The following is a 15,676-nucleotide window of genomic DNA, read 5'->3' as shown; positions in this document are numbered from 1 at the left end:
CAAAAAAACATATTTGCTGTTCAGTTGTATAGTGTCCACTCGCATTGTTTGTTGAAGCCAAAATATTTAATTATTTCAGTATGGGCAAGAGTTATGCTGCTTGGAAAGCAGCTATGTATTTCCCACTGCACCAAAGCTATCTAAGCATGTTTGTGACCAACTTTGTTCCTGCAGCTGGGTTGCAGCAATGCACATTTCAGGCTTATTGTAGGCATAAAGTAACTTAAAAGACTAGACTATAGATTGTAGATAATTGTGCGCTAATAGCAGATAGCTCTGGGCAAATAAGGACAGGAAGAGAGTGGCAGCTTTGGCTGGAGAGTATGTGTAGTGCTCTATGTAAAGTGTTTATATAACTCAGAGAGCTGGCCATCTCTCCCCCAAAATGTTAACTGCCTGAGTGTGAAGGGCAGCTGTGTGCTACTCAGTCCAGCAGCTTCTTCCCCTTGGGTCTGGGCCCCCTTCACACCTCCAGAACTCAAACGCTTGCGGATCTTAAAGTAACTGTACTTACTGAGAAACTGACCTCATTAGCTCAGACTGAAGGTGGAGTAATGCAATGAGATCACGGCCCAGTGACAATGGAAACAGATACTTCAGTGCACCTCTATGAGATCAGTTGCTCTGTGAGGAAATAACAATAAAAAAAGAAATTCCAAGTGCACTTATAGCATGGAAAATGACTGAAGAACTGGTATTTGATATAACATTTAGTGCACTGTTGCTGGGCAGCAGCAGAAGTCACAGCATCTTTTTCAGGGATAATAGGTCACAGATTGTATCTATCGGGTACTTTGGATGTCCTTTGGGACTTTTAGGAAGTTCATCTGCAGACCACAGCAGAAATGAATGAAGTTACTTTGGTCTCTACTCAGATGAACTCTTGTGATCCATTGTAGCTGCCTCAAATAGTTTTTTTTTTTGGAAGGGGGTGGCATTCATTGTGTGTTTACTTGCCTGCTCTCGACCTGCCCATTTTAGGGCTACTTCTGATTTCAACATTACTTTCTTATGACAGATGACTGCCTTGGTGAGAACTCTCTCTATATCCTTTTCTATCCAGAGCCTGTAGGCTATGGAAAGACACTGCCTGCAGTTTTGCACACACATTGAGTTTACCAGGAGAAAAATCTAGTTCTGTACCTTCATTCACTTTCAATGCCTATCCTTTTATCTTCTGTAATAGCTTGTGTGTTGAAAGTGCATTTTTAATTAAATTGTTTGCATCTTGTATAGGCACAATACATTCACTTTGAGGGCATTTTTATTACAGTAGGAGGGTGGTGATATGTAATAAGTCTCAAGAATAATTAAAACCTGTATTAACTTGTGTATGTTTTCAGTAGCGATTGAACTTTGTGTTGAGTCTCTGCTGGGTCCAAGATCAGATCTTAATCAAGTAGGAAGGAAGGAAGGGGTGGCAAGGGAAGGAAGAGTTGGTTGTAGGTACCTCTGTAAGTTCTTAACAGTTTAAGATAAACCTCACCTGTCAAGTTTATGGAAAAAAAGGTATATTGCCTCCAATTTTAGGTATTTAGCTCAAGATATTTTTCTGTGTTCAACACTTACTGAGGGAGAAACACAGAAAGTAGGATAATGTTACAAATCAACTTTTGGAGATACCTTCACCTCTCCTGTATGTGGATGTAGCCTTAGAGTTTTGTTCAGATAACCTTGGTTTACACTGAAGGGGAAAAAAACAGAGTAACCTGAGAAGGCTTTAACTGCAGCATGACGTGACAGAGCAAAGATTTAAGTAACTAGGGATCTCTAGGAGAGAATACGTTAAATCATTATTCTCTTTTACTTCAGGGAGGTAGAAATACATGTCAGAATCGGCAAGATACATGATTTTGATCTGAAACTTTGACTTTCTGCACTAAATAGTCACAATGCATTTTCTACAGTCTAGTTTTGGAAAGGCGGGGGAGGCTTGGTCTTCCAAGTCCCTTCCTTCAAAAGGTGAAGATGGTTAATAATTCTTGAGCACCTGAAGACCTGAACAGATGTTAAAAAATTGGCGTGCTGAATCTGTGGAAGTGCCAACAACTACACTTGCTTCCCTAAAACATTGTAAACGAGTGCTTTGCATTCATCATGGCATATTAGATTCAAAGATGGGATAAGAAAGGGGCCTGATTCAAGGACAATGATTAGAGTGCTGTTGTATGAAATACTTTGGAAAAGTTTTGATTTGTCTGTCTTTGCTGGAAAGTACAGTTTTACGTTGGCTTGTAGATGGTTTGACTTTGCCAGGGACAGCAGGTGAAGTAACGTTAATCGCACTAGCTTTGCCAAGGATTCTATGACGTCCTGCTCATACCCAAATCAAGCTGAGGCATGTAGCAGTGTTTTGAAATGGATAGTAGTTCTGAAGATGTCCCTAATATTAAACCAAATTCAAGAACTGCGCTGGAGGTTAAATGTTAGTTCAGTCTGGAGGAGTGTGTTTGGTCTCTGAAAGAGAGCCATTTGGGTTAAACTGGTAAATCAAGTAAAAGCTTATGTAATTAAAACCCCCAATTTAAATGTCAGAGCACCTGCACTACTTTTTCTTAGGTGAAGCAAGTTTTTAATATTTCATAAAATTATTGTTAGCAAATATACTAGGCTAGCCTTTACAAAAACTTGAGTGATTATTTTGAAAGTATGAACAAAGGTGGGAAACCTGAGAGGGACAGATGCATTTCTTTTTCTGCCAGGATCTTCCAAGAATGACTGTAAACTGTTTTCTTACAGGTTGTGTCAAATGCTGCTGGACAGGGGGTTGCCATCACTGGGAACAATACTTTCAACAACTGGAATTGGCCTAACGCTGTGATCTTTGCTGCTACTGTGATCACTACAATCGGTAAGTATTTATTATATCAACTTTCCTAACTGTGGTTTTCTGTATGCTCTAGTATGTTTGTATTCTTCCATTTGTGTGTCAGGCTAGCCACTGAATAAAGTCCCAATGGCTGGAGTTGCTACAGCACATGTTCACCTGTGGGGTTATAGAGGAAAAAAACAGGATTTTGGCACTCTCTCCATGGGTATACAGAAGAGAAACATGTGTCTTTCCAATAAGTAACGGATTCAAGGTGCTGTTGGGGATGACTGGTGTCATTCAAGTTCCATTAATTCGTGCACTTACATTTCCAAATCATAAAATCCCAAAACAAAAGCGTTACAAAACATTCCATTAAACTAATACTTAAAGCATGTGCATATGAGGTTTTTATATAGCTGACTTGTTACTCGCATGCATCCTCTTAAGCTACTGATTTATCAGTGTTCTTGGCTTGCAGAACAATCTAGACTTTTTATCTCTCTCTTAAAGAAGGCAAAGTAGAGCAAGTGCTGTCTTCCAAATCTCACTACTGATTTGTGCTTGTAAACCCTCTGCATTGAAAGACTTCTTCCTCCTTTGATATACAAATTTTCAGAGCTCAACATCATCTGCCTTCTGTTTTTACAGAAGAGTCTTTGCTACATGGTGTTGCTACACCCTTGCTTACACCTACAATGCAAAAAAAAACAGGAATGCAAAATAACCAGAGAAGGATGGAGGTATACAGAAATGGAAGTCTTACTGTTAAACCATATGCAATACTGTGGTTTTCTTTTATTATTTGAAACGCACAATACCCAGCTTATAATATAACTTATGACAAAAAGTTGAAGTCAGGAACACACCTAAATAAGAAAGCTCTGGCAGAAGTTCAGAAAATAGGCTGCTGATTTAAGAGCCTGAGTTTGTAATGCCCTGTTAGGTTCTGTGACCAGCAAAGAACTAAATGCAGTTGAAGTACTTTGCTATGTCACAACTCACCTTGCACTTAACTCGCAAACTCTTACCCTGGAAAGAGGATCTTTCACATGGAAGCTAGCTTCAGGATGAATTTTGAGCTTTTATTCTGTAAAATTGATTCAATCAAGCCTTTAACAGTGCTGCTTAAGGTTGGGGAATCATATTAGAAGTTTTGAGATGAGCTTTATTTCATATTTCTCTCAACTTGTCAAGAAAAAGATGCACAAAATCCAGGAAACGCTTAAAATGCAGTAGTCCTCTCAGCCTGCATTAATGGAATACACGTTTGCTAGAGTAAAATTGGAAGGTATCCAGATTCAGAAGATCAGCAGCTGGAGTAGACTAAAGCTCTTATAAATGGTGAAGTAAGGAGCATCTGATACAGCAGAAGCCCACGCAGTGTTGTTTTGTGCATAGGTAGAATTGCCTTGAATTCTCTGCAACAAGAACAGACCGTGTGCATACTTATCTCTTTTAGGTTACGGAAATGTTTCTCCAAAGACACCCTCTGGGCGTCTCTTCTGCATATTTTATGGGCTCTTTGGAGTTCCTCTCTGCTTGACGTGGATCAGTGCTCTGGGGAAGTTCTTTGGAGGACGTGCCAAGAGGCTGGGCCAGTTTCTGACGAAAAGAGGAGTAAGCCTGGTAAGGCCCTCTCTTGTTTACCCCTGCGCTGTGTATTTTTGATGCGTGAATTAAGCTTACGCTTCTTAACTTACCTGCTAATCTTGGTAGTAAACGAACACTTGCACAAATACGAATTTTCCCCAATGGTGTTGCACAGAAATAACTGAAAGGGGGGTTGAGTCTGATATGTTAGTTCTGCAAGAAGTTTTAGCAAAACGAGGTCTTGTAGAAACCTTTGATACTAAATATAGATTTTGCAGCTTCTATGGAGACATATGCATCTCCTTACATTAGAAGACTGTAGGACAAATGTAGGTGAGGCTTCATTTCACAGACATTCCATGCAAGCTCCTCTGGCACAGAAATAAGCTGTTCTGCTTTGTTCCCACCTGCTTCTATGCTAGCATGAGCACTTCCTGCTCTTCAGTGAACCAACTGGAAAATAAGGTTTTGTTCTGAGTTACTGGCTTGTGTTTTTTTGTTCGTGGCTTTTCGTTGTTTTCTGAGTGGTGGTTTGTTTGTTTTGGGGTTTTTTTTTGTTGTTTTGTTTTTTTTCCCCCAAGTGAGTTCCATCTCACTTCTAACTCTGCACAGAGATGGGAGGCAATGCAGGGCCATAGTGCCTGGAGGACAGCGGGACTGGTTTAGGTCCTGGTTTCAGAAACAGAGCAAGAAATTTCTTGGTTCAGCACCTGAGAAGAAGGTACAGAAAACGATGGTGAAATGCATGTGTGTGTGCAGCTTTGTGCAGAGGTTACATGAGTGGCAAAGGGTAGGAGGCATAAATAGGAGAGAAACATCTTAAACACTTCTGATCCTCTATACTCAAATGAATAAAAGGAAAGTCAGAGGTACTGACTGCTTTTTAGACTGGAGTGCTATGTCTGTATCCCATGCCTGTTTATAAAATATCAGGAACTCCTTAAATTTTTCAAGAGTGTGAAAGAAAACTGTGGAAATAATCCTGTTTGAGCAAATAGTTGTAAGAATAGTGAGTTCTGCATAAGGAAAAAAAAAAGTTGTGCGTTTACTTCAGTCAGTGACGTTTAGTTATGGCTGATAAACTGTTAGCACAAAACTCTGAAATGTCTGATGCTGTCAGGTGATGCTTGGTGCCATGGATGAGAAAAGAAAATTTGGAGATCTTTCCCTGACTTTTGTTTCTTCTTTCTTTACAGAGGAAAGCACAAATTACATGCACAGCTATTTTCATTGTTTGGGGTGTTTTGGTCCATCTGGTTATTCCTCCCTTTGTCTTTATGGTGACTGAAGGATGGGATTACATTGAAGGCCTCTATTTCTCATTCATCACTATCACCACCATAGGATTTGGAGATTTTGTTGCTGGTCAGTAATTGTATGTTATGTAATATTTTACTACATGCATAGTGTGGCAATTCAATTTTCAAACTCTAATTTGAAAAGGTGATTTCTAAGCTTTTCCAAAACGTTTCGCTGAATAGAAGATTCAGTAAAAGCTGATCCAATGGACTAGATCTCGCTCTTCAATCTTGGTTTAGATACCCAAGGCTTTTATTGGACTAAGTCTGGAGCCAAGTTCTGGAGTTCGTAACTCTTTCAGGTGCCCCAGGTCCCTATTTCAGGCAAGGAGCTATCATATCCACCATGATAGTTAAGGACCTTTGAATGGGATCTAGTATACTAAGCAGGGCGCATAAGTACTGGGCAGCACGCTCTGTGCAGCTGTCTAGAACTAGTCAACAGGAAATGCTAAGCATACTGGTGTCTCCTTCCTAAATCCTGTCTTTCTCTAAAATCCACTGCCTTGTTCAGGGCTTTGGAGATGGTCCTTGTAAGTGGAATTCTGAATCCTTTTCTCAAGGAAGGTACCTATATCCATACCTCTGGCAGGGAGAAGGCTTATGATTTTCAAAGAGGAAAAAAGTTCACTTTTATAGCTTACAAGGAGAGGGTAAATATGCTTCTATTTTATGTTGTAGTCCAGTGGTCAGAATACATGCAGCCAAGAAGTGGAAGACCTGGGATCAACTTTTTCTGTCAGAAGGGTTTCAGATCCCCACTTACCACCTCTCAGGGCAGTGCTCAAACAATTAGGCTCTGTTAGTGTGGAAGGGAGTAGTTCTCAGGGTCATAACTTCAAAGGTTTATCAGCTGCGAGTCCTCTTTCAGTAATGTTCTTGTTTTTAATTCTTTGTAGGTGTAAATCCAGATGCAAACTATCATGCCCTTTACAGATATTTTGTGGAGTTATGGATCTATCTGGGACTAGCTTGGCTTTCACTCTTTGTTAACTGGAAGGTCAGTATGTTTGTGGAAGTCCACAAAGCAATCAAGAAACGGAGGAAAAAAAGAAAAGAGTCATTTGACAACCATCCTCGGTCTAAAAAACCCCTTCAAATGGGTACCTCAAAGGATGTCAACATCTTCAGCTTCCTTTCAAAGAAAGAAGAGACCTACAATGATCTTATTAAGCAAATTGGGAAGAAGGCCCTGAAGACAAACAATGACAAAATGATTAAAGTAGAAAATGCCAAACAAAATATGCAGAATGCCAGTATAGATGCCCAGGTGACTTACACAAAGACAGAGTCATTTGAGTATGATGAGGCTTCTCTGGACATTCAAAATGGTCATGTACTGAGACCCCTGCATGATAAACGTATTGGAGACAGCCCTCTAGAAGGAACCATGTTTGTAAACCAGCTAGACAGGATTAGTGAAGAAGAAGGCGAAGTGTGGGATTCCAGAGACTATCGACCCTTAATATTTGAGAATGCCAATATAACATTTGTAAATGAAGATGATGATGAAGAGGAAGATATCTCAGATGATGAGGAAACGTCAAAATCCTCCATGGATGATAATCTCGCAGAGGAATCTGAAACTGCAAAAAAACTGGTAAAATTCCCATCCTCTGATGAATCTACCTTTACCAATAACGAGCTAGAACTTTCTGTGCCTTATGAACAACTGATGAATGAATATAATACAGTAAGCAATGTGAAGGCTGCAACGTGAAGCATGTTTGACAATGGTTTTCTGAAAGTGGTCAGTGCATATTGAACAAATTAACAGAGCAAGGAGAAAAGCATGTTTTTGCAGCTTCTCCTGTCTCTTTGAGAACAAAAGCAAGTCCCAAACTAATAAACTCCAGTGTCATTTTCCCATCCTAAGTTGGTTTCTGAGCCCATCAGCTTTGCTTATCTGAAAAACTTGTAAAATAACAGTTGAATTTGGAATTCTGCTCCTTCTTGGGATTTTGTGGTTCTTGAACAAAGTAGAAGAGAAGAGACTAGTTAATACACTGGACCTGCTCTGCGTTTATGCATTTCATTGAGGAATTAGTTTGGGAGTGTAACTATACTGTTGCAAAGAGACTGTTTTGGGCATCAAATGTGTTCGGTTACTCCATTAGCCTTTCACCTCTGAAAACCTGGATTTGAATCCTGCTTTGATCACAAATGAAAGCAAGGGGTTTGCTTTTTTTTAAGTTGCCTATTGTCAAGTTGTTACCACAAAAAAATGGTGCAACCAGTAGTTGTTCTTAATGAGAAACTTTAGATGGAATACCGGGACACACAGATCTGAGCTGAGGTGTGCTGGCAGACTGAGGAGGAAGCATCTGAAACATCTGTCTAGAATATGTCAGTGCTTGTCAAATTATAGTGAATGATAATTTAATAAAAAAAAATTAAAAAAAAAAAAAATTCCAAAGGAATGGATTGAGAAGGAGCCCTCTAACAAGGAAGAATCATCTGGGATGAAGCTCACCAACTGCGCTGCTAAACTGCACGTCAGCCCCAGAACTGTTAAAGAGTAAAGTGACTGGAAGACCTATTGATCAAAGCATGTATGAGCACAAGCAGGATGCAATGAACTTTTTTTAGTGTTGAAAGTGTCCTTCCACTGTCCATTTCCCAGAGGAAATACTTGAATGAACCCTATACAGTATGTATGTACAGGTGAAGTTTTATTGACACTGCTCTTCTGAGGAAAAAATCACCTTGGGAGGCACAGATATTTTCCTGATGCCTGTCAGAAGGGACCTGTAAGCACTGCTGCTGATCTGTGCAGCGTGTTAGTCAGTATTGTTATTTGATGTTCCTCCCTGCCTTGGTACTTCAGACTAGACTTGAATGAGAGATGATTTTTTTTAAACAGTTGATTACACTTTGCTTATTTGTTTTGTTTTAAAGTATGACCTATGTGCATATACAATGGTTATTCTATCCCATTTTGAAGAAGGCTGGGCAATGGCAAATCTTGGGCAAACTGAGATGTGATCAAGTGACTTAAGGCCATAAGGCACTTCTTAAAAGGAACTTTGGCTCTAAGCTCCTGAAAGTATTATCTTTTGGCTTGGAGATGCGCTTCTCATTGAGAAGGAAGTATGTCTCTTCATAACGTTTATGCCCAAATTGTTTTGGTTACAAAGAAAATTATATCATGGTTTTATTTTTCTTTCTTTCTTTTTCCATATCTATGCGTTAACCCTGACAACTCTTTCAAATGAGGCTCTTGATTACATGTTGGCAAAAGGTACTGACTTCAGTTGTATCCAATATACTTGGAACAGAAAATAGCCAAGACCTTTGAACCTTAACATGTCAAGTTCTGTTGTTCTGTTTAATTTTACAGTATTTAAGTCATTCCAGTATGTCCAAAAGTTTCCAAAGTTCAGTGAACAGTTAAAAGTTGTCTCATTCTCGTTTTCGGTGTAATGCTGGCAGACTCACTAGCTCTGTAAGAAGAGCTTATGGAATCTTGCAATGCTAATCTTGAATTACTAGATATTTCTAATAACTGCAAATATTGGCTGCAGCTTCAATTGCTGGCCTCTTCCACAGAAGGAGGACATATGGGAAACTGGCACTCTGGTTGGATAGCCTGTTGATTGGAAGTTTTGAAGTCATCTACTGTGAAACAAGGGACTGTCTTTGCTCATTTCTTTTCAGAATTTTCCACGTATATGACATTTTTTCAAATAGAGTGTGAACACAAGACCAGGGCCAACTCTGTTTTACTGGCAAAAATGTGGAATCGACATCATTGGATTTGGTAGTTAATCTGTATTGTATGATAGTATCGCTGAAGAGAGATTCTAATTTGAAATCATATTTTATTATATTACTGCTATTTGGAGCAGGAGTGGCTGGATGAATTTGTCTTCTATCTGTCAGGAAAGAGGGAGAGGCCCTATCGAGAAGGTTCTAATTTACTTCTAATAGACACCCCCACCCTCATCGTTTTAAAATGACTCCAAGCCCTTCAAGTATTTCTATGTATCTGAAGGGTTGTGGTTGACAGCTATACCTTGTAACTGTAAGAAATGGTAGGTAAGACTACCTGCATGATACACAGGATGCTTGTGTAGCAAGTCTAGCCTTCTCTTTTATTTTTTTGTTTGAAAAAGTGCACATTAGCTTAAAAGAAAATGAGAAAGCACTCCATATAGCTTTTGTTGTCCTCCAACTTGTCTTCCATTATTGATGCAAAGATCAAAGTTTTAGTGACAGTTAGAAAGCTACAGGACAGTGAGGAGAGAAGAGGCTTGCTGAAAGTGCATGAAATGGAAAAGCATAGTCCAATCTTGATTTAAAAAAAAAAGATAAATTTCTCTTTAATACAGAAATAATACAACCCAGACACTTGGCTGGGCTGCTTTGATTGGGAGGGGATGTTGCACACTGGAACCCAGACTCTGTTCTCTGTAGCGAAGTGCACTTGTACGCCAGAGCTGGGAATGGATGGGATCTGTTTCATATTATCAAGTTAGATGTGGCTCTCTGGCCTTTCCCAGTGTAGTCAGCATAGACTATAAGTCTGCATAAGAACTATCATGGGATTTAAAGTAATAGATTAAATTTATTAAAACAAAGTACAATATTCCCGCTTTTTTGGGAAACATGATCACACCTCACAAAACTGTTCTCAAGACATCCCACCATGTGCCTTAATGTAATCCTAACACTGGGAAAAAATTCCTCTTTACACAGGGGCCAACACAATTGGTCTCGTTAAGCCCTACTTGTTTTTAGTGTTTTGGAGGGGTTTAGTTGGCATGTAGCTTTCATACTGGCTCTCTCCAAAAAGTTGAACCATTTCCCAGGGTTTTTAAAATTATGGTGCCACCTCAGAACTGCCGAAGTGCTAAGCAAGACAGCTTTTTGCCTGCCTGTCTTCCGTGTCTTGAGAAAAGCAGCTGCCTGGGGGATCTAAATTGTCTTTCTGCCTTCAGATTTACCAGTAGTTAGTTAGAGGGGTGTCCAGGCTGGATTTTGAGCTATTCAGCCCCAAAAGTGCCTCTGAGTGAATTTCCCAGTGCTGCTTGGTAAGGTCTTGTAGTTATTTCAATTATCTGGTCAATCTGGAAACATTTTCTTTGGATGCCATGTAAGACTCCATTTGGCTAACCAATAATGTTAACAGCTCTCTTAATGCTATGGAATTAGTTTTATAGGTGAGACAGATCTCTTCCTGGAAAGAGAGGAAAGGGGATTTTTAAAAAAGGAGGGGAGGGGAAAAAAAAGCTTAAAAGCACATATAAGGAAGGGATGGAATGAAAGTGGAAACTCTTCTTCCTAGCTATTGCCTACAACTAGATTGTGTTTCCAGTCACATCATGTGAAGCATGGGTCCACTTTCACAATACTAAACTACTTACTAATTTTGCCAAGATGAGCCAATACTTTCAATTTTTTTTTTAATTTTTTTTAAAAATCCTGAAATGTGACAAGAAAAGTCTGTCCTACAAAAGCCCTTTTAAAGTGCTATAGACTATATGACCCCACCCTTCATGACATCATTGTGACACTTCTTGGTTTTGTCTTGTGCTATTGAAGCCGATTTTTACCAGAAGGGCATCATTTTCAGATACTTATCTCACAGCAGGCAGTCTTAACACATCTGATACACTGGTACGACGAAATCACTGAGGAAATACAAAAAGCGGTGTGTTAAATTTTTCTGATTTGTGAATCTGTTGCTGGCAATGGATGTCACAAAACATGCATAAATAAAACCATAGACTGATAACATATCCATGGTGACACAATTGTATATGTTGAGGTTTTTTTTCCCTCCAGTTGATCTGGAAGAGTATGTGTAGAGGCAGACAAGCGTCACTGATGAAGAGACCAAAAGCAATATATAAGTTTGTTGACCTAAGCAAAACACCCCAAGAACTCTGTTGTAGACTCGTAATTTTTGTGCCTCATGGGATTCATTCCATTTGTGATGGATTTACCTTTTAAAAAATTAGCTTGTCTTTCATACGGCTTTTGAAGTTTGTACAGTTCTGACTCTTATCACTCCATAATATGCCTGTCTGTCTGTTCTTTGTTGCTGATTGTCACTGGAATCACACTGTATGTAAATATTTGCTAAGTCTTTGTAAAATGTAATTTATTTTAATATTTTGCAATAAAAATTTTACAACTTATCCTCTCTGTCACGAGGAAAATGGCAATCAAGAAATGAGGTTTCTTTTTACAACTCCCTACACTTGTAATGCACCTCGCAGATGAGACTGGTCCTGCTCCAAAGAGCTCGAAGGTAAGGAGCCGATAAAGCAAGTTTTTCTTTTTTTTATGCAAGCAGATGCCTGTACTTGTATGGAGTATTGATGACTTAAGTTCAACGGCATCTGGTCTTCAATTAGATACAGCATAGCAAAGTGTTATTCAATGAGGATTTTAGACAGCTGTTGAAAGATAAACAAAAGTTTATTCCAGGGGCTGTGTTTTTTCAGGGGGCTGTTTTTAAAGAAGATGCACTGAGACAGGAAGTGTTAGAATTGATCAGTACTACAATAAAATAAAATGGGCGTTTATGACTGCTATCTGAATCTTATGCCAGAGCTATTAAAATATCTGAATAGCTGTTCATAAATTTTCACAAGATTTCTCGCAGCAGTGCTCACCATTTTGCAGTCTGGAAGTATTTGCAGCCCTTCAACTCCAGCAGTTTCCTTAAAACACCTTGGAAAATAGATAACTGCCTACCTTAATGGGTAGGAAAATGTGACTCGGTGATACCCATGATAGAGACGGAGTCATCTGCAGAAACTGGGACAACCTCAGCCTGAGGGCGAAGAGACTGAACCTTGGCTTTTGGACAACCAAATGAAATTGCTGAGGTGTGAGCTAGGAAACTGGGGAGATGCATAGGCACAGGAGGGGAAGGGTGGATGCTGTCGCGATTTGAGTAAGGGTAGCCAATCTCTACATTTTCCTCCAGCCCTATAACAGAGCAGTAGTGGAGGAGGAAGAGGTGTGTCTGGCGGGTGACTGATGCCAAAAACGGCCAAAGAGGGAGGTGGGGTCCCCTCGTGGAGCTGAGGGCAGGACATAACATCGAGTCTGGTAAGCACCTGATAACATTTCTGTTGGCTCCCAGCAGGTTGGAGCCCACAGACTATTGTTCACCTTCTGCCTTTGGTATTTTAGTAGTGTTAGTAATTTATAGGGAGTAGGGTAGCAAGAAGTAGGAAAACAGGATAAACCTGTATCTCTTAAGCGCCTGTTCTTATGGTCCATGCCTGGCTGCAGGTTCCTCTGAACACAATAGCTTAATAGATAAAATCGCAGACCACACTTAAAAAAAAATGAAATCTTTTCACTGAACGCTTATCATAGGTCTTTACAATGCGTGGTGCAACATGATACCAGTTCATGGAAACGGAGAACTCGGACCTTTAATTCTGGGAGATGAAGACGGTGACATAGCAGGCAGACAGTTGCTGTTCAGGACAGTTTTACACAGGAAAATGCTACTTCACTCCCTTCAGAGCAATTTCCTGTAGCTGGACTTAAGTCCTGAAGAACCCATAAAATATCTCTTTCAACTCTTATGCAAGGACCTGCAGAGAGGTGGGGGAAGTCTTTTTGCCCTATAGTTTGAGCAGGAAGAGTTTTCTTTTTAAATTCATGACTTGCACCTTGTGCCTTTCAGCAAGGGTTGTGTGGTTTTTGTTGTGTTTTTGTTTTTAAACCTTTTTTTAGCCTCAACCTCCCCGTGGTAAGATAACTAATAGTGTAATATCTAGGAAAAAAAGGTTGGGCTGAGCACAGCACCCATTAGATTTTGGCTTCTTTTTGTTCCAGAAAGCCCACGGAGAACTCCCCTGACCTGCATGCAGACTGGGCCTCCTCCATGTACCCTACCTGGCTTCACAGCATGACTGTGGGCTGCGGCTATATTTCGACTCCATGCCCCAGGAACAAGGGGGAGCGATGGGTGGGTGGGAGCAAACCTAGCCCTGCCAGGGGCCATGCGTCTCCCTGAGAGCGAACCCGTGGTATTGCCTGTCCCAGGCAGGCCCTTAGCTCTCCACTCAAACGTGTTCATCACCTACAGGTCTCGCGTGGCCTGGGATACTTGAAGGGCTTGCTAAAGGATTGCTTTTCACTTGCATGTTGGCAGATACCTTCTTCCGCAATGCAGCTAATGCGACTCCTGCTGACTTACGGCACACGGGCAAAGTCTTGGGGAAAAGGGGTGCACCTTTACTGCCTTGATTACTGTCCCGGCTCCCAAGAAAACTAGGCTTATAAGGGGTGGGGGTTTTTTTGGTGGGTGATGTTTTGTGGAAACAGGTGTCCAAGCAGGTGTGTTGTGTCTTGGGATGAAAACAAATTCAAGCAGTGGTTATCTTGGACTACGCAGTCCAAGTCCCCTGTGTAGTCCAGTGGGACTGGAGTGGTACCGTGACTGATAGGAGCACAGAGGTCCAAAACGAAACACCCACGAAGATTCAGCTCACTGACCAAGGAAATTTGCTATTTCACATCAGAAGGGCTTATCTGGAAAGGGAGAGTTGAGGTGGACTGGGCTGCTGGAGGCATTGTCCTGCACAGAGGCTTCCTGAAAGCCAGGTAGCACGCTCCAGTTAGGAGGGCTTCCTCTGACGGCCAAGCTTCCAAGTACAGCCCGTAGCCAGAACTCCTTCTGGTTAAAAAACATATATATATGTATGAGAAATATATTGACATATGATAAATATTCTGATGGAAATACTTTAATAATCCCTTTGGATTTTACAATTTGAACTGGAACAACTGTGAATAAGAGTTTTAGTTTTCTACTTTTAGACTATTTTTTTATGGGGTGTCAGAAGTTGCCTCCCTGTTGTCGCTCCTTGCTGCTCATAGGAAAGAGTCGAAGAGAGATGGTGACAACTCACTCTTCATATTTTGATGGTTATATTGTTTTCTACATGGAGGAAGTTGTGGAAAATGCACCCTGCCCCCCTTTTCTCCTTCCTGGGGTGGGGCTGTGAATGACAGAGAAAGCAGAACAAAAAACCTGAAAATATGAATTCTGAAATGGGGGTGAGGACGTTAAAACACAAAATATCTGAAATAGAAGTTAACATTTTTCCCATAGCATGGGAAATTTCACAGAACGTCTAACCTTTAATAAAATTCTTTTGGATACTTTCCTAAGTATGCCAAACAAAAGTACTTGTGTTTTCAAATTAGAACTATGCATTATTTACTCAGGAAAAAAACAAATACTTTGACACACTTTTATTTGAATATAAAAGTAGTGTGTGGCACCATGATATGCCTTTTAATCACAAGGGGAATGAATACACTCTGTACGAATGACCATAGTCCCACACCGAGAACAAAAATCCTGTTGAAGGCCTGTCAACAGCTTTGCGCTGTTCTGTGGACTTACGGCTTTGCGCGCTTGTTGATCACATTTTTGTTTATCTAGTTAAGTTTCTGGGTGTATAAGGAAGTATCATAATTCCTAATGCCGCTAAGATCAGAGACAAAAATCCTTTCGTGTGCTTATTTGTGGGTTGGGCCCTACCCGTACTGATCAAAATAAACTGGGTGCAGAGGAGCACTCGTTCCTACATACTCCTGGTTGCTGGGCAGAACAGCAAAATATGTGCATGCGAATGTGAAATAAATCCATGTTCATGTTGAAATAGAAGTCACAAGCTTCTGAAGCTAAAGGATAAGTGTTTATTCATAAAGCTGTTTTGTCCTTCCCTGGCAACCTTCATATTTGCTGCTTATCGGTTGTACGTTGGCAGTTAGCGAAAAGTAAAGAACAAATCAAAACTTGAGACGCAGACAACTTCTTTTGACATTTTCTATTCCTCTCAGCCTGGGACTTTTGCCAATTCCATCTCTGGCACGGCTGGAAAGGAAGGAAAAATAGTAAGCTAATTGGTCTGCTTTTTAATCGCTGATTAGAATGGGAAATGAATGCAAAAGCAGGAGTAAGCAACATGCCTTGGACATCTGAGGGGGACGC

General features: G+C 40.4%; 1 protein-coding gene across 1 annotated transcript in view; it reads left to right on the top strand.

Annotated features, from left to right (window-relative positions):
- The window catches only part of KCNK5 (potassium two pore domain channel subfamily K member 5), a 36,812-nt gene extending 24,957 nt beyond the window's left edge, over positions 1-11,855 (top strand). Inside the window, exons 2-5 of the mRNA XM_076334377.1 lie at positions 2,740-2,851; positions 4,272-4,438; positions 5,599-5,767; positions 6,600-11,855. Coding sequence (XP_076190492.1) covers positions 2,740-2,851; positions 4,272-4,438; positions 5,599-5,767; positions 6,600-7,420 — 1,269 coding nt within the window. The 3' untranslated portion in view covers positions 7,421-11,855. The remainder of the gene's footprint in view (positions 1-2,739; positions 2,852-4,271; positions 4,439-5,598; positions 5,768-6,599) is intronic.
- Positions 11,856-15,676: the final 3,821 nt, after the last annotated feature.

Source organism: Aptenodytes patagonicus, chromosome 3 (assembly GCF_965638725.1).
Source record: "Aptenodytes patagonicus chromosome 3, bAptPat1.pri.cur, whole genome shotgun sequence".
NCBI lineage: Eukaryota > Metazoa > Chordata > Aves > Sphenisciformes > Spheniscidae > Aptenodytes > Aptenodytes patagonicus.
Note: the sequence above shows the minus strand (reverse complement) of the source record. Positions and strands in the feature narration are given on the sequence as shown.